The sequence below is a fragment of the Haliotis asinina genome, chromosome 3 (assembly GCF_037392515.1).
Source record: "Haliotis asinina isolate JCU_RB_2024 chromosome 3, JCU_Hal_asi_v2, whole genome shotgun sequence".
In the NCBI taxonomy this organism is placed as follows: Eukaryota; Metazoa; Mollusca; class Gastropoda; order Lepetellida; family Haliotidae; genus Haliotis; species Haliotis asinina.
The window spans coordinates 41,527,522-41,547,115 of record NC_090282.1 but is presented as its reverse complement, the minus strand read 5'-3'; the positions used below and the strand labels follow the sequence as shown (position 1 = coordinate 41,547,115).

At 38.5% G+C, this 19,594-nt stretch overlaps 1 protein-coding gene and 1 long non-coding RNA gene across 4 annotated transcripts in view; one reads left to right on the top strand and one right to left on the bottom strand.

The window, feature by feature from the left end:
* Positions 1-19,594, bottom strand: part of LOC137278034 (uncharacterized) — a 173,767-nt gene that overhangs the window by 56,708 nt on the left and 97,465 nt on the right. The window lies entirely within an intron of this gene.
* LOC137278022 (ras-related protein Rab-32-like) overlaps positions 1-19,594 on the top strand; it is a 31,054-nt gene that overhangs the window by 502 nt on the left and 10,958 nt on the right. Inside the window, exons 1-2 of one of the 3 annotated variants that reach the window (XM_067810057.1) lie at positions 5,971-5,985; positions 6,371-6,540. The exons of 1 other annotated variant lie outside the window; for it this stretch is intronic. In XM_067810057.1, the coding sequence (XP_067666158.1) occupies positions 6,385-6,540 (156 nt within the window). In that variant the 5' untranslated portion in view covers positions 5,971-5,985; positions 6,371-6,384. Of the gene's footprint in view, positions 1-5,970; positions 5,986-6,370; positions 6,541-19,594 lie in introns of those variants that run through there. One more of the 3 variants, XM_067810056.1, reaches the window with a different exon arrangement.

The following is a 19,594-nucleotide window of genomic DNA, read 5'->3' as shown; positions in this document are numbered from 1 at the left end:
TGCAAATGTGTAGCAGTTCACCTGTTTAATTGGTTTGTGCTTCCTTAGTGCCAGGCCATTTAATCTGTTAGTTAGAATCGATTTGAAGTTGTGTTGTAGATAAGTGGTCAGCAGTGCACCGGAACTTCCTTTATGCATAGATTACAACTGACAGTGACAATGCAGATCTCTCACACTGAAGGGTAAAGATGGTTATCTTTGTGTATGTTATCTGTATGTATTTTTGTAAGTGAATATCATACCACTCACAGTACTGGCCTAAAGGTTCCACATTTTTCAAAGCAGGAGTCTTTTGGCCAATAAATATACATAGTTATTCTACTGCTACATTTCTAAGAGCTATATTTCTATATCTCTGTTTGTGTCACTCATAGATCTATATTACCAGGAAAATGTCTTAAAATGCAAAAGGAGTTGAATATGATTTATGCTACATTTAGCAATGTGGAAAGGAACACCAAGCATGTATGTGTTTCACTGATTGTACTCATGTAGGAATCAAACTCTAACTATCAGTTTGATGGGTAAACACTTTTACCACTAGACTACCTACTGCCACAGTATTGAACAGGTTGCTCTCTACCATTTCAACAAGGTGCAGCTCTTCCTAACTGCAAACTTTGTCGAAACTGTTGTGAACTATGCTACTCTCAGCCTTTCAACTTTGTGTTAGTAGATATGGCAACACAGTTCAATCTCAACTATTATTGGTTTTCTCTCTACTGCTAACGGTTGTAACAGTCCAATATATATATTGCGTTGCTACCAACAGCTGAAGCTAGCAATTGAAACAGTCCATGATAATGTTTAACACCTACCCATGCCAACATCTGCAGGTTGTAGAATTCCCAGTGTCTGTGGTCTATAGGTGCCATAACAATGGGTACATGTTTAAACCTGCATCAACCTGCCCTTTCATCGTGTTCATCCCTCATTTGCTGAAACACATGATGTAACAATTGTTGCTGAAATACATTCTAAAATGGACTTCATATGGCATATCAACACTGACACTGTTTCAAACTGTGTATAGTCAATAGACTATTCTGTATGATTAAATTGATTGAGAAACTTGCCATGACATCATCAGAAAATTTTCAGTAAATGCATGAATTTCAGGGTTTACACCTGTTTATGGTTGAAGCCTTTTGTCATTGTTTGCTTGTTACTGTGTGAAAAAACTGTCGAGTTATTCATTTAGAAAAGAACACTGAATAAAACTGGAAAACCTTTTCAATATTTGACACGATAGAGGTTAAAGGTAGATGGTAATCCTTAATCACAAACACAGTTATTTTAGCACAGTATACCAGAGGAACTCACTGGATAATTGGTTTCACATTAACGATAATCGATGTGCTCGGGATATATGTTCAACCATCATTGAGAAATGAAACATCGAATTAAACTTTACAAGGTATGTTTCTTACTGCATGCATGTCTCCGCTTGAGGCATCCTTGGTTTTGCACACGAGCCACATAATACTGAGTCCTTGTCTTGAAATCATACTGTTGATCACTGGATTGTCTGGTCCAGACTTGATTATTTTACATATTGCTGCCATATAACTGGAATATTGCTGAGTGTGGCATAAAACTACAACCAAATCCACATATTATGGTGTCCCTGCCAAGATATTACTGGAATAATGCTAAAAGTGGCTCAAAACCGTATTCACTTACTGGATTTACTGTAATTTAGTGGTCTGTTTGTATATGGCATGTAAGAAAGTTATGCTGTTCTGTTGATTGTCTTGGGTTATGATGATTGGGTTACTGTGATATGATCCTGCTGGAAAGTGTCATGTGAGGACATTTGCTATGAAAACACTAACTTGGTTGGTTTCACGGATTGGACAAAAACCTTATGTAATGAGTCAGCTGCAGTGTCTAACAAGTAATGACATGGTAGGCAGTCTAGTGATTAAAGTGTTTGTTCATCACACCGAAGATCTGGGTTCGAGTCCTCACATGGGTACAATGTGAGAAGCCCATTTTGGGTGTCCCCTACCATGATATTGCTGGAATATTGCTATAAGCGACATAAACTAAACTTACTCACATTCTGGACACAGTACCATGTTGGCATGTGCCCCACTGGACATTCTGTTCCCAGGTTGTGTTGATACAGTATCATGTTGGCATGTGCCCCCTGGACATTCTGTTCCCAGGTTGTGTTGATACAGTACCGTGATGGCACATGCCCCCTGGACATTCTGTTCCCAGGTTGTGTTAGCACAGTACCATGTTGGCACATGCCCCGTGGACACTGTATTCCCAGGTTGAGTTGACACAGTACCATGATGGCACATGCCCATTGGACATTCTGTTCCCAGGTTGTGTTGACATAGTATCATGTTGGCACGTGCCCCATGGACATTATATTCTAAGGTTGTGCTGACACAGTACCACGTGGGCTCGTGCCGCGTGGACATTCTGTTCCCAGGTTGTGTTGACACAGTACCATGTTGGCACATGCCCAGTGGACATTCTGTTCCCAGGTTGTGATGACACAGAACCATGTTGGCACGTGCCCCGTGGACATTATACTCTAAGGTTGTGTTGACACAGTACCATGTTGGCACGAGCCCCCTGGACATTCTGTTCTCAGGTTGTGTTGACACAGTACCATGTTGGCACTTGCCCCGTGGACATTCTGTTCCCAGGTTGTGTTGACAGAGTACCATGTTGGCATGTGCCCCGTGGACATTCTGCTGCCAGGTTGTGTTGGTACAGTACCATGTTGGCACTTGCCCCGTAGACAGTATGTTTCAGGTTGTGTTGACAGAGTACCATGTTGGCTCGTGCTGCGTGGACATTCTGTTCCCAGGTTGTGTTGACACAGTACCATGTTGGCACGTACCCCATGGACATTATATTCCCAGGTTGTGTTGACACAGTGCCGGTGATAGCATATGCCCCTGGACATTCTGCTCCCAAGTAATGTTGACACAGTACTGTATAGCATGTGCCCCTCACTCATTCTGTATCCAGAATGTCTGGATTAGGTACTGTGATGGAAAGGTTCCCCACAGACATTCTGCAAATTGGGTGTGCAAGTCATCCTTTTAGCCTGTTTAGATACAATCCCAGCAGAGGGTAAAGTAATTCTCTAGTAATGATGTAAGTAAAACAAAGATACAATATAACCAGGAGAATCAGTTAACCAGTTGTGTCACATATGACTCACAAGTAGTATGTATCAGGTGGGTGTAGTGATACAGGGCATCTGTGATTTGATATGTCGAAGTCTGTCTGTCTTGTGTCTGTCTCACAGTCCCTGAACCACTCCATTTTTGCACTTTCTGCAAAAGCCCTAAATGGGTTTCCTTAGACTCCAAATGTCCTATCTCATTGAAGATCCATTTCCATTTAGAAGGGGCCCAGTTAGGGTCGGGGTTATAATATTGGTCTTCAGCAACACATGCTTGACTAACAGGATCTTCTGGTTTAAAGCATGCTGACTTGACTGACACATGTCCTCAGTTCCCATATGTGCAAATTGATGCTCATGTTGTAGACCACTAGATTGTCCGGTCCAGAGTCTGTGATTTACAGACCACTGGAATATTGCTGTGTGAGGCATAAACCTAAACTCACACAATTTAAAAGGGTGTGTTTGTTTCTGTCAAAATTATGTTCTATGCAGAGATCTAGTGTCAGTCTATAAATGTACAAGGGACATGACAGACCTCAGATAACATAATGACTACCTATCAAGAAGCTTATATCAAAGGTAAACTGACTTAACCCTGATGATGCTGATGGTCTGTAATTCAGTCAGTCACATGTGGGTCAGGTGGGTCAAGTCTGAGCTCCTACATAAGTATGATACGTGCCAGTGAGAGACACACAGTCACATGGTATCTACTGTTGTGATGAATCAAGATGTCAGTGAACATTCACATTACTCTTCTTCTGGGAGTGTACACTAATGCTTAATCCCTGAAAATATATAGATCATAAGTAACAAATAAACCCATCTAAATGAGAAAGAAGCCTGTGTGAGTGAGGAGATTAGGGAGATTGGAGACCTGTCGAAATAAAAAATTGTTTCTTTTAGGGTTTTGGCATTGCAGGAAGGGCCAGGTGGAAGGAAAAGTAATGTGGTTCAGGGACTGAGGCAGACTTCAAGCATGAACTGTGACGCAATGCCTGAAGACAAATTCTCATGTTAGTTTTGAGTGAATGATTCATGATTTTCTAGGTCTGTGTTATGCACAGAATTTTTAAGCGTGACTTAGATGTCACTGTTAGCTAGTCCTTCAAAGATGCAATTCAGCATGGCTAATGGTTAGTTTACACAATTATGTTGAACATTTTAAGTGTAATGTTAAAATACCTCCTTATTTATGATGGTTAAAGAAAATTGAGAATTTAAAAATTCCCAAATTTGAAAAATATATACTTCTTGCATGATGCCAGCAAAGGATACTTAGGTTTGTGATGGTAGTAAACTCCCTGCTATGTATATGCCCAGCATTTGAGTCACAGGACGTTTCATTTCTAAGCATTCTTGATGACCACTTTCGTTTTATTTGGACATTGATATGAATGTTTGCCGTCATCAGTATATTGACTTTATTGACAGGACTTTAGCTCAAATATTACATGAATGAAACATACATGCTACCTGGAAATACAATATTTGGAGTATATTCTTACTCCTTCAGCCCCTGATGATGTTGGACTTGTCAGCAGTGACTGTTTAGTGCCATCTGAGATGGATGCCAAGTCATATGCTAAATTATACAGAAAGTGATACCCATAAATTCCCTCTCTTTATGTGTTTCAGTTCTGAATAGCGTATAAAATTTTAAACAAAGATGGTCAGCTCATCACTTTGAATAGATAACACTATTTTCACAATCCCTACCACTGCCACTTTTGTCTAGTGCAATGTTATCTTTTCCACATCTCATTCATGACTGTAGAGAGCTCACTAGTCTGTCAGTCTCTGAGCTGCATTATTTTGCCTTCCACACTGCCCTTTCTGCAATGCTAAAGCCCTTAATGATCACATATACTCTAAGGGGGTACAAATAAATAAATCGTTAATTGGCATCATTATAAATGTAACACTGTCATTAAAACTACTCATTTCAACATTTAACTACCTTATTCAGCATGTAAGAGGTGAGTAACAGGATTGGGTTCGCTGACCTGGTTGATGCATGTCATCATTTTCCAATTGCACAGATCGATGCTCATTTTGTTGGTCACTGGATTGTCTGGTTCAGACTTGATTACTTACAGACCATTGCCATATAGCTGGAATATTGCTGAGTGTGGCGTAAAACCCAACTCACTCACTCACTCACTCACTCATAAACAACTTACTGAAAATCCTTTCCAACATTATGTCGCTTCAGGCTCGCTGCTGTGCTCTGGCGACATAGTTACATAACCAGTCTCACTGGTTTCAGTGATGGGCGAGACTGAAGCAGGCGACTTTTGGCAACTCTTAATTGCTTAGTATATATTAACCACAAGTTATCCACAACCACAACCAAGGAATGAATTTGGTGTTCCGCTTAATACAAGCCTCAAGTCCTTCATATGTAATGGATGAAAGAGTAGGAAAAAACCCAAAAGTTTATTGGGTCTTTAATGAAGCAAGTCTGGATTTCCTCAGGTTCAGGGAAAATCAAGACCAGTCATGTAACAATTGGTATTTATCAGTCATTAGTCAGAGCACTCGACTGTGTCCCTTACCAGTTGACCTCAGTGATCATGATATTGTGGAGTTGTATATATCAGGGTTATATTAATGTGTAAAAAGATAAAAATAGCACAACACTAAGTGCCCAAAGATAGCTACATGTGTGGCTGCATTATCACTGAGTGGTCACATTCCAGTGCACAACCATGTGACTACATCGTTCAGTATTGTTCACTCTTACATAATATCAAACCAGTCACACTTGATAGTTTGTCAAGGCGTTGCTGTAGGGGAATGCCAGTGGCCATATAAGATTATACAAGGTAATTGTTACTACTGTTATTGCAATATAATTTTTATGGCTGCAGAATGAGGCGTTTTAATGATGTGGCAATTTTTACATTCACTTGTGTAGTACAGACGAATGTCCAATTAGCCAAGTGTCCTCTGAGCCTTTGTATTTGATTTGCTGGTGTGACTGTTCATTCCCAGCATGTGTTTTTGGTTGAGTGGTTCTAACCAATCTCCTGTGGATCATGGTTGGTGTAGGTGACAGCTGTACAGAGATACCCTTCATTTGGACTACTGCAGCTCAGAGGTTGGGACTATGGGCTGGTGAGGCAAGCTTCAACTTTCGGGGTCATAGCAATGTTTTTATGTGTAGCATATGCTTGAGGTGGATGTCCATTTTGTGTGCTCTATGATTAGTGTAGAGCAGGAGGATGAATGTGAGCTCAACTCTGACGACGGAGAGTGTGGAGTATCGGCCTGATGAATTGGACACAGGAGTTCGGTATAAGATGGACAAGGCGAGTTCCTCTTCCATAGATCATCTGGGTGTTCAAACCATAAAACAACTTATTTCTGGAAAGAGCAGGGTGAGGGTGAGGGCGAGGCCTGCACATTTTATTCTGTTGCTATGCAAGTACAGACACTGGCTTGTAGTAGCATGGCAATTATGTATAGGTTATGCTGTGCTTTTAGAACACATTTATTGCTAGCATGGCATGTAAAGGGTCTACTGTGCTGGTTGAAATAGCTCTCCATCATCTTTATATTCTCTCCTATACAAATCTTTTTGTTTGCAGGCTTTCTATTTGCTATAATCCTGCTTAATTTTCTGTGAATTCTTTCTATTAACAAATCCTCTGTTTCTATAGCTTCCTCTGGATTGTGTATGATAAGTTCTCTATTAGTGTTTAGTCTTGTTTAGTAGTTAGTTAGTTACGTACTTTTGAAAATTATAACCATTTGAACTTGTGAATAAGATCTCCATCTCATAGTATTGTTACATTTGTGGGTTCAGTGCATAGACATCGAGCAAGCTTTTGTATGTGTAATGATTACTCATTGAAACAGATGACTAAGGTGCCACAGTTGACTCTGCATGGGTTCCAATTCCGGTTGGGCCAGCAGGGTAGCCTGTCAGATGGTCAAAGCGTCCGCTCGTCAAACTGAAGACTCAGATTCAGAAAGGACTATTGTCAGTCATCAGCTGTGCCTCTGTATTACTGGTAGTTCCTTATGAGGTCGGGCAGTTAGGTAGCCAAGTGGTTAGAGCATTTGCTTGTCTCGTCAAAGACCTGGGTTCGATTCCCCACATGGGTGGCAGGTGCCAAGTGGCATTAATTAAACCCAACTCTCTCATCTTCACATTAAATGCTATCACTGAATCACGGCATCATGCTTGTGTTGACCAATCATTCATGTGCATCTCTTGTAATGAACAATACAAATGTTTCACTATGTAAAGTCATGTTGACTGTGTGGATGACACTCAGTACAACCATTGGCCATGTAACTATCAACTTTGTTAAAATGGTTAAATGTTTGAACATGTGTATTGCATTTTTATATTCGTGGCAGTTTTTGAAACATTCTTGTGTAACCAGGGTAACTTTTTATGATCCAGTGAGACATGAATATGGTGTTCACCTGTCTGATTCCAGGGATACGAACTTCACTGATTGGCATCCTTGTGTTGAGAGAGTGGAGAGTTAGTATAGTTTGGTCTTGTTAGTATGTATAACACAAGCTGTCTTTGACAGATATTCTGTGATGAGTTGAACTAGGATCTTAGTTGTCTTTCACTTCAGTGTCACAGGAGCAACATGTGTTTATGAAGGAAAGCAAGTATTTGTGTTTAAGAATCATTGCGGAAAGTAAATGTACCTGAATTTCAGCCTTAACTTTCAAATAGTTCTTTAGGCCATGGCAAGTAGACTGAACCAATACACCAGCAGAGTTTGTCATCAACTATGTATGTAAGTCATGTAGATCTTCTACTCTAAGGCACTGTTCTGGTGTCCTGGGCCTTAATATTGCTGTATAAAACTAAACTCACTCACTCACTCACCCCAGGGCACCAGATGGTCAACTTTTACACATGATCAGGACTAATCGGTTGTAATCATGCATTTTGAAGATGGGAATAGTGATGACTTACTCGTGTTGGACAGATTCAGAATAGGAATGAGTGGAATAATGATTAAAAGAGCTTGAAATATAAGGGAAATATTTTGCTCAGGGGAGACAATTTTCTGAAACGTGTGATGGTGTTGTCGGTTCATGAGATTGTGTAGCTGATGTGGGATTTCAGAAAGTCGCTCAGGTGTAAACCTGTCAGTCGTGGTTCCTGTCAGTCAGGGCAGATTGCCAGGGCAGATTGCGGTCATGGGTACTGCAGCTCTTACATCTTTACTGAAGGTCATTTACATTGTGGTGGGCGGAGTCAGTGCAAGATGGAAAGCAACACGGTTACTTTAATGTTTCCTTTATCTGGCAACTAGTCCATATATTACTATTACACTTACAATGTTGTGACTATGAATGAGAGACTTGCCAGCAAGCTGCATGTAACGTGTGGTTGTCAGCATGGAACAATGAAGCCTGGAAATCTATTGAATGTGGTTGGATGTAAATTTCTTCTTAGGCCACACCAATGCTTGTTTTGCAGAATTTTGTCCTCGGAAAATCTAAAGGCAGGTAGGAAACAAAATAGTCACAATGTATTATTCATATTCAAATAAATGCTAAATGTTTTTAGTTTTGGCAATTTATGAAGCATATATGGGGCAGAAAACAATCTGAAAAAAATCCTCTTGTAAGTCTACATTTTGTCCATTAAAAACATTAGGATTTTAGGTTTTATTAGCAGGGTAAATTACTGCATTTTTTCATATTCTTGAAAAAATCAACCTGCAGACCTGTAAAACAAGAATTAAAATTGGTTTTGCCTTATGTGTAATTAAACAATGGATGGAAAACTGTTCTGATTGTTTTTGACAATTTTCAGTATTTTAGTTTAGTTTTAGCAATATAGTAGTAAGGATGTTTTCCCATGCTTGTCTTATTTCTGTGCCAGTTGATTGGCCCATTGTCATGATGTTGGCAATATTTGTTTGGCCATCAGTTCTGTGAATATTGCTAGAACTGTAGAAATCAGTTGTTGGAGTTGAATAGACCAGCTGTGACAAACATCATTATTGCCAACTGCATTCAGAACCACTGCATAGTGTCTGTGTCCGTGGATGCTATATTTCCATGTAAAGTCTTTGAAAGTTCATCACAGAAGTGTGAGGTAGTCAGAATACTATTGTTGTTGATCATAATGTATATGCTAGTGCTGGTATATTGAAGATTTTGTCTCCATTCATTGATTATGGTGGGGTGATGAAAATTTCTAAAATTCAAATGAAAGGGAAGGCAAACTTTTGGGTGAATTCTACTGAATCACCCAACGCACATTTCCACATGAACTGTCTGATCAACAGAAAATGACTTTGTCAGTGAAGAGGTCTTATATTATATGCAAGGGTTAAGATTACAGTATGTATTTGTCTAGTATGTAGAGTTAGAAACTCATGCATAAACAGACATTGGGAGTAACTACCCAATTGCTTGAAAAATTATCGTGAGCTTTACATACGCATATAGAGGGCTCCAGATAATTTTTCAACATCAAGAGTATCTGCTCCTTATTTTTCACGATAGGAGTACTGGGAAAAAAAGAGAGTACATTTAGAGTACTGAATGGAATTAGTAATCTTGTGTTTTGTTTCATAGTACACCACAGCATGGCTTGTGTAGACAGGTCAAGTCAATAAACAATAAAACAATATTTTTGCAGATAAATATGTCTGTAAATGAATCTGTAAAAGTCATACAGTAGTGCTGCGGCGTGTATTTTTTTCCATCCTTTTCCTATTGTATCGTGGTTGTTTTCATCCGTACATACATTGATATGGCCCTTATCTGGAGCCGTACATGTACATAATTAGAATTACACAATGCTAGGATATATGTTTCTTGGTAAAATAATAGTTTTAGATACAATATTTTACTGATCAATGCATCAGAATTCATCCCATTATATCATAGGTTATGACAAGTAGATCGCTTGGAAAAGTGTGCATTCATTGAACATTTTCTATTGTTCATTCACGTGAAATGATAGAATGTATTTTTCTTCCCGTTGCCAGAAAAGAATTTTGATGAAAGTGTTACCCGTAGATAGATCAACTCCATCCTGTAGGCTGCTTTTTCTGGTCTCCAAAATTTGGCTTAACTACAGTAACATGTACAGTGTATCATAAGACTGTGTTTTTAAATTTGTTCACTCTCAACTCTTTATGATATGTATTTGTGTCAATATGCCCAGCCAGCTACGAGCTCATTACAAACATGTGAAAACATATCGCAGACATATGCCAGGCACCCAGGTAACACTGGCTACTTTGTCTGTAGGAGGAGAGGGAGAGGAGCTGGCTGAGGGGTGTAGACTTATTGCGATCATTGTACTTATGGTCCCTAGAGAAGGAAACAGAGACATGGTACCAGGGCACTGAAATGAAAACCTGGCGCCAGGTAGGCTGAGGTCATATCATGCTTAACTCCCTTGCCAACCTTCAGTGAGAACATCACTGACCTTGTCAATGAAAATTGGGTTGGGATCAACCTGCTTCTGTATGCCTTTTCACCAGACAGAGCTTTTTTCCAAGTTACCCTCCATGAATGCCCTTTTTGAATGAACTGAGTCAGGTTTTAATCTTCTGTATGTGACCTCTCCTGACCTTACCGTTGCTTTCTTTGGTAACTAGTTTCAAATTTCACATGTTTTACCTATCCTCCTTCCAGGTCCAAAAGACTCTAGTTATATTCAGATTAACAAACTGAAATCGGGGTGTAAAATATAATTGTGTACTAATTCCAAATAATGTGTCATTTGATTTTCCTTCTGTGACCTCCTCTCCTCTATTATCACTATCAGTGTGCCTGACCTCTGGTCTGTCACAACATGATGTTGACCACACACTAACAAACATGGGCCTTATCATCTACGCTGGTCAGCAAGTCACAGCAATCAGCAGCTGTGGTGAATGCCGCCTGCCCTCTTAGATGTACATGTCCTTTCCTGCTTTATGTATTTCATGCTTCATGAATGAACCTGTGCTTAATTTCACTAAAGGAGGGGCAGAAATGCAACTTTTTAGAAGTTTTATTTGTTGTTTAATTCAGCACTGAGCAGTATTCAAGCTATATGGTGGCAGTCTGTAAATAATTGTGTCTGGACCAGACAATCAAGTGATCCAACAGCATGATCATCTGTTTAAGCATTTGGCTTGTTCTGATGCGGAAAACATCACATCTTACCAGTATGTCATTTCAGTTTGTTGTATAAGAACCATGTAAAGCTTTAAACTTGAGAGCTGAATATTCTGAACAAATAAGTCCACAAACTATGTTATCATCCAAAATGGGGTTTCCTGTTATGTGCACCGGCACTCAAACTGGCCACACCTATGTTACACTGTCAGATTGAGAGTACCACTGACAAACAGTTTGATGGGGTATATAAATAGGTTTTCAGTAATTTGAATTGGGAAATTTATCATGTTTTCCATTTACAATCATGAGTATCATTTTTATGCTTTTAGTCATGTTGCCAATTTTGATCATCTTTACTGTGCCATAGCATACAAATTCAGCAGTTTTGATAAATGATCAGTCACTTTATGATGTGGTCCAAACATGATTATTCACATTATCTAAGCTGGAATACTGCTGATTGTGGCATTAAACAACACTGAAAAATGACAGCGGTGTTGTGTGGTCAACCTTACAAAATATGATGACAGCTGTGATTGATTTGTGTGCTCCATCATGGGTTATACTTAGATTGAGCCAGACATGAAACCCATGGGGGCTGTACAGGTTAATCCTAAATCAAAACTACTGTGTGCGTTCTCAAGTCGAGCCCCCTAGCAACAGATGATGGTCATAAAGTTGACTAAATGTATCGTGTGGGCAGACTCTGTAATTGATTGTGTGTCATAATTGTGAATCCTTACTTATAATGTCTGTCACTGGATGGTCAGGTCTAGACTCAAATATTTACAGCCACAATTGTAAGCAAAATATTGCAGAGTGCAGCACACATGCACACACACACGCACACACACACACGCACACACATACGCGCGCACGCACACACACACACACACAGAGCTCAGAGCTCAGAGAAACATACACACAAACACACACAAGAGCACACACACACAAAAACACAAAAATACAAACACAAACTCACACACACACTCTCTCTCTCTCTCTCTGAAATGTATTATTATTCATCAATATAAAATACGTGCCTGGAAATGACACAACTCTTGATCCAACTACCTGCTGAATCTCAAAAAGGAATAACTGTATATGGTGGTGGCTGCTATGTGGACAGTGTTTCCAGAGTACAACGTCTGTAATAAATCTGAAGCCAACATACAAGGTCAAAATATGGAGCTGCAGTTATATTGTATGGTTGAGGGAGCGTTTTATTACTGTGAAGCTGAACTGTTCAGTATCTTACTGGAAAAGACATTATAAAATATCCCACTAGATATCCCTTTCACAGGATTGTAAGTGCTGGGGAGGATGCCTGTTTTAATCGATTGAAGATCAGAATCTCTATTGTAATTATTTATGCAATTGTGTTTGTAGAGGTTTTGGAGTAACAATGTTTGGTTGTGATCAGGGTGGTAGCTGGAATCAGTCAGAAAATTAATTATGAAGCCTGTGTAAGGTTAACAATACAGTTCTTTGTATGTAGTTTATGCAAGTGTTTTCTTGAATAAATCACCTGCTTTGTTGGCTGTAACATGGCCAAGGACACATTACAGTTATTATGGTGTCAAACCAACACTGGCATTGTACTTCAACAGAGCTTCGGTAATACAGACCAGCCTTTACATTCCTTTGATATCATGTTTATGAAGAAGTGAAAGCTGTCAAAACATTTGTAAGGTATAGCAGGTTAGAAAAATATCTTATTGGTAAGTGTTTGTGATTGGTTATTTTTTATGTTATTCAGTCTCAGCAGATGAGCATCTTTTGGCTGTTATATTCCATGATATATATCTAGATATGTCCTTTTATGCTTAAAACATTCAGCGGGGGATATAGTATTATGCCCCATCCGCCCGTACGTATGTACGAATTGGAATATCTTAAGAACCATTCACTAGATTCTTTTCATATTTGGTCCCTAGGTTCATCATACTACAAGACAGGTCTCAGTCAGTTTGGTGACCTTTGCCTTCATTTCAAGGTCACAAGGGGACTTTAACCTTTTACCGTTGTCAGTGAGATATCTCAAGAACCATTCCCAGAATTTTCTTCATATTCAATACTGAGCTGATTCTAGGGAAGGTGCAGGGCCTGGTCCATTCTGGTGACCTCACTTAATTTTCAAGGTTATGCCAACACTTCGATGATTTCGGCATGTTCACCTGCATGTAAAGCTTGTCAACACGAGATCTCAAGAACTGGTCGTTGGGTTTTATTTTTCATCACAAACCTCATCTGGGGAAGGCGTACTAGTACAATGAGGGATTATGTCACCTAAGTGACAATGCTTGTTGCTTTATTTTGTTGAAAAAAGTGTGAAATATTCTTTTTTTTTAATATTTTCAAAAGAATTTGACCAACTGAGCACTTCTGGCAAGAGCAAAATGATGAAAGACAGTAACATGTTTGCCACTTTAACAGGACCTGTTGATATGAGGCATGATTACCCCAAGTCACCATAGGACTGTTTCACATATTTAACAATCTGAAGGATGGTTACACCACAAGCCCACCAGGCCAGATAGTATATATCATAGAGAGAAGGGTGATTTGACAACCTGAAGGATGGTTACAAGCCCAGCAGGCCATTTAATGTTTGATTGAAAGAAGGGTGATTTCACAACCTGAAAGATGGTTACAACACTAGCCCAGCAGGCCATTTAATGTTTGATCGAAGGAAATGTGACAACTTGAAGGATAGTTACAGTTGCTTGACAAAATTTGTGTGAATTTTTAATTTGGAAACAGAGACCATGAAGTTCCATATATTTATAACAGGATCAAGTGATCGTGACTCTTCCATGACAGGTTCACACTGATTCAATAAACAGGGTTGTGCACACAGATGTTCCAGAACCTCTGTGTATCTCTATACAGTGTTATTTAATGTAAATATTTATTGTTTTCATCATATATGTACAAATATGACAGTCAGCTGTGTTCAGTATAATGTATATACCTCATATTATGGTGCCCAGATGAATAGAATCTTTGTCTGTGTGGTACATGGTATTACATTTGAATAGCTTGATATTGAAATACTGTGATTAATATCAAACATAATGGTGTACGAGAAAGAGAATGGAGAACATGTTGCACTATATATGGTAAGGTATAATACAGTGACTTTGGGTGTGTTTCACTGACACTGACAAGTTTATATATCAGGATATATTATCTGAGTGTATCATCTTCATCCAAAACAAATCATGATACCAAAACAATAGATTGTGATGTAAAGATTGAACCTGTAATGATCAGATGTTGGAATACCACAGGCCACTAATGCATTACACTTGTTATCATAGCTTATGGCAGTTGAATTAATGAGGATTGGGTTTGTCCAGTGAGAATGGTGGGTACAAAGAGAGATCTTTTAAGATGTGTAGTATTCAATTATAGTTGTTGGCATGGCCAATGTAATTTTTAGTTATCTAAATTCTAATGGAGGAGAAATGGAAATATCAGACTAGAAGCCAAATTAACTAATTATACCTAGAGACATTTAAAGCTATTTTGATTTTTAGAGAAGAAATATTAGCAGTGAAAACTCATTTCGAATGAATAAGATTTCTGAAAAATTTTGAGATTTTATTTAAATCATACCAATTTTATTTCTTTTATGTATCTGTTGGTTGTATTTTTCCAAGAATAAGAAAAAAAACTTCCACTCAAAACATAAATTTTCTAATGTTTTTATTGGGCAAACATGTAAACTTACATGAAAATTTTGTTTTAGATTGTTTTTGTTTTTTTGCTTCGTATACATGTAATACATTGCCAAAAGTAAAATGTGGTTAGGATTTAAAAGAAGTATCACTTTTTCTGACTGGTGATTTTTTAAACAAAATTCATTCACGGCTGCGTTTAGATTTTTCAAGGACAGAAATCTGTAAAACAAGAAATAAAATTGAGGTCTGGTCTTGTTGCTGCAAATATATGCTGCACACGCTGAAGTTCACAAAAGATTAACAAATACATTGCAAAGTAGTAGGAGGGGTCCTCTTGCAAATAGTGCAATGATACAATATTTCCATTCTCCCACAATCAATAAGTTTGCTGCCTTTAACATATTTAAGGCTATAGTAGTAAAACAATGTTCAGAGTTACACATAGTGATCATTGCTATGTTCCAGTTGTAAAAATAAAGGGTAAAGAGTGTCCCTAGATTCTAATGCTATAAGACAAAACACCAATGTCCCCCCAGTTACTGGTATTTGTTGTAAATCATTGGTACTGTGTGAAGCAGAATATCTGACTTGATGATAGTGCAGTAATCAAAAGACTTCAGGGAATTAACATCATATGATAACATCACTCTAGTCGGGTCAAATTACAATGCTTAACATGAGAAGGAAATGCATGTATGACAACCTCGTGATGCATACATTATTTTTTTTTTTTTTGGCTTGGCAACATGCCTAGAGTTCATGGTTTCTGATGAAATATATCAAACATGAAGTGAAAAATAGAATGCTGAATATGATGGATGTGTATCAGCTGCAGAGACCCAATACAGATGTCATACTAACCATGTAAGATATTGTTTTGTACTTGTACGTCAGTCCCATCATATGACTTCAGGGTCAAATATCTCCATGCTGTTATTATGCTTGTCCTTGATCTTCTTTCTCCCCAAGCTTTGTTTTGAAACACATTCAAAACATTTTGGTTTGAAGGCCACCCGTTGAAAAATAAAAATCCTTTGCAAAAATAGTGTAAAGAGGGACGAAATTTGTGTCAAGTATGCAATGAAGCCGTGATGGCAAACAGGACCAGAGTGAATATCGTGACGGAATAGAGATGTGATACGACAGTTTAGATGGTGATATGATGACTGTATCTTACCTGGATGAATCATCACTAGATATTAGCCTGATGGTTGTTATTGAAGTTTTGAACTGAAGTATTAGGCTAATAACAATGAGTATTGTACTGACAATGGGGACAGATTAAAGTCACTGTGATATTGAGGATATTTAGGGGAGCTTATCACCTGGGATTATCTATGGAACAGATTAACATTTGACATGTGTACACATGTACAAAAACTGTACTGTTAGACAGATTTTAGTCAGGATCTCATTGAAGTCATGGTAAGTTTAGTCTCGTGGTGTTGGGACAGGCATGTAAAAGTTGGTATTAAGTATAAGACTAAATATTATTGATGTCAGTTTCTTCACTTTTGTATACACAAAGTTTCTGGGCTGTTCCTTGCAAGGAATGTATACAGTAAAGGAGAAATTGACATCCATAAAGTTTATCTTATATGTTCTTAGCGTCATGTTTCAGTCTGTGTTAAATATATGATTTTAATTTTAGTATTTTAGGTTTGATTAGAGTGAATCTTTAGTATGTTTCATGTTGTGGTCCAAAATACCCCAGCTATGTCATGGTCACCCATGTACTTAATGAAGCAGGATGACTACTAGTTGATATTACGCCACTGAGGACATGTGTCCAGTCAGGTCATGTGATGTGATGTAATATCAGTGATAGTCATTTCTTCACTGACGCACACAGCAGGGTATTATTAATATCTACAGTTATCAAAATAGTGTTTGATTTATGTGCAGAAGCACAGTCACTATTGAAATGACATGGATTAAATATGTTTACAGTGTTTACATAGTATGCTAAAATTGTACAAACAATTTTCACCATAATTCTTTTAATGAAAAATACTTATATTTGACCAATTTAACACATCATCAACCTATTTATTGTTGGTTCTCTCAATCTCACGTCTTAAGGTGGGCCAGTCCACTGTGAAGGACAGTAACGTGGCCATTTTGATGCCTGTGTGCACATTAACAGGAAGTCCTGTTTTGGATGATAACATAGTTTGTGACTTACGATTACACGATGCCATTTAGAAAGTGGTCAAATGCAACATATGTCATATTTGGGATTGTTTGTGACTTAGTTCATAAGTCCAGGACAAATAGAACTGATTTATTCTTGCAGTCACGATTATGAGTATAATAATGTTCTCAGGTTTACAAGTTTATATAATTGATCATTTTTTTGATTTTCAAGTTTAGTTGAATCCATAAAGGTATGGGTGCACTTTTTTTACACAAAGGCACACCTAAATTACCTGTCTGGTGCCCTACAGCACTGATCTACTGCATTGATGGTAGTGGTGATGATTGTAGTGTTGATGGTTATGCCTAATGAATACGAGGGGATGTCAGTAAGTTTTGAGCCTTGCATAGAAAAACACAAAATATTGGTATGAACCACATTTATTTTTCAACATAGTCCCCTTGTGAGTCAAGATACTTGTTCCCTCCTTTCTGCCAGGCACTGATGCCATCTCTGTAGAAGGCACCATTTTGGTCCTCAAACCAAGCCTCGGTAGCAGCAATAAGCTCATTATCATCCTGAAATCTACGACCACGCAAGTGTTTCTTGAGATTTGGGAACAGATGGTAATCACTTGGTGCCAGGTCTGGAGAGTAGAGGGGATGCGGCAAGATTTCGTACTCGCATTCTTGGACAGCAGCGGCTGCAACGCGAGAGGTGTGTACTGGAGCATTGTCTTGATGTAGAAGAATACCACGTCTGATTTTGCCCCGGCGCTTCTCCTTGATTGATTGTCGCACTTGCCTCAACAAGTTAGCATAATATTCCCCATTCATTGTTCTTCCTTTTGGTAAGTAATCTATGTGGATGACGCCTGTGCTATCCCAGAAGATTGTCGCCATTACCTTCTGCACTGATCTGGAGGCTTTGAACTTTTTGGTCCTGGGAGAAGTGACATGTTTCCATTCCATGGATTCTTGTTTGCTCTCAGGATCATAGTGGTGGATCCAGGTTTCATCACAGGTTACCAGCCTGAAGTGAAACTCTTCTGGATTCTTGTTGTATCTGCGACCTGGATGGGGGTCATCTTCAAGACTCTCTCTACCATGCTTAAATTCATTGACCCATTGTTTGATGGCAGTAGATGAAGGGAGACTTCCCATAAACTGCTGAAAGCCTTTCTTCAATGTTCTTTGCCGGGTTTCCTTCAAGAACTGAAAACTTAATTACTGCTCTATACTCAATTTTATTCATTTTCACTGCCGTGAGGGGTGTCTCTTTCTGTCAATGTGAGCGGTTCAATAACTTTTGAGAGTAGGATACCAAAACTTGTATATCACATCAGCTACACCCCAAGGTTCAATGTTGTACCATAGGCTGTGACACCTGGGTATGAAAAATGCTCTAGGCTCAAAACTTATTGACGTCCCCTCGTATGATGGTGCTTTTGATATTGGTGGCAATGATCATCAGGTATTAGTGATCGTGTCACTGTAGATGACACTCTTGATAATATTTTGCTGCTTCTGCCAGGTACTGATGATGATGATGATGATGATGGTGGTAATGGTGAAAATGGTAACCATGGTGATGACGGTAACCATGGTCACTTTGATAACTGTATTGAGTGTTTGCCAAGATGGCCTAGGTCAGTATAGTGACTTGATGGGTTATGATTAGGGATGTATTTTGAAGCTATCTTTATATATTTCTGTGTTTCCCACCTAATCACCTGAATTTCATTCTGATAGTTAAATAGCTAAATGTTCATCTACATCCCGCCTGCCACTGTGTGTTAATGCCCTTAGGTGATGCAAAAATTATTACCTGTGTTTTGGGTTTTTTTTAGTTTCTTTTTGTTTATTTTGTTTTGCTTGTCTACAGTATTTTGGTGGATCAGGATGGACATAAATGAATAAAAATAAATAAATATGCAAGGTCTAATAGTCTTAATCAGCATGCATAATTCCCTAGGATGTAAAAGCCTATAATAATTCAGTTGTCTTTTTGTGTTTCCTGTATGAAAATTCAGTTTTAAGACTCATCTAATCAGAACTGTAGACATGAAAACAGAAAGGCTGTTGAATATAAAGAAAATAGCTTTAGGAACTCGTACTGTTTGATATTTAGTTTCTTTCTTCCTGCTCAAGAGATTGGTCCTCGAAACAAAGTAGTCAGAGTGCTTCTGGTGGCAATTTAACCACCTATAGAAGAAAACATGTGAGGAATCATTTCACTGATTGCCTGATTATATGTAATTTTGATGGTAACAAATAAACCCATTTAAAATGAAAAGGAGCCCCAGTGAGTTTGGGGGTTTGGATGTTATTATAGACTGTGAACCTGGGGAAATCTAGGCTTATTTCTGTTTGGGTTTTGGAGAGCGAGGCATTAGGGAAAATAAAGTGGTTTCACTTTCAGGAAATGTGAAACAGACTACCAGGTCTCTTCCAGTATGTATTTTGTTGTACAAGGCTATATGCAAGTCTATTAGGGACTAAG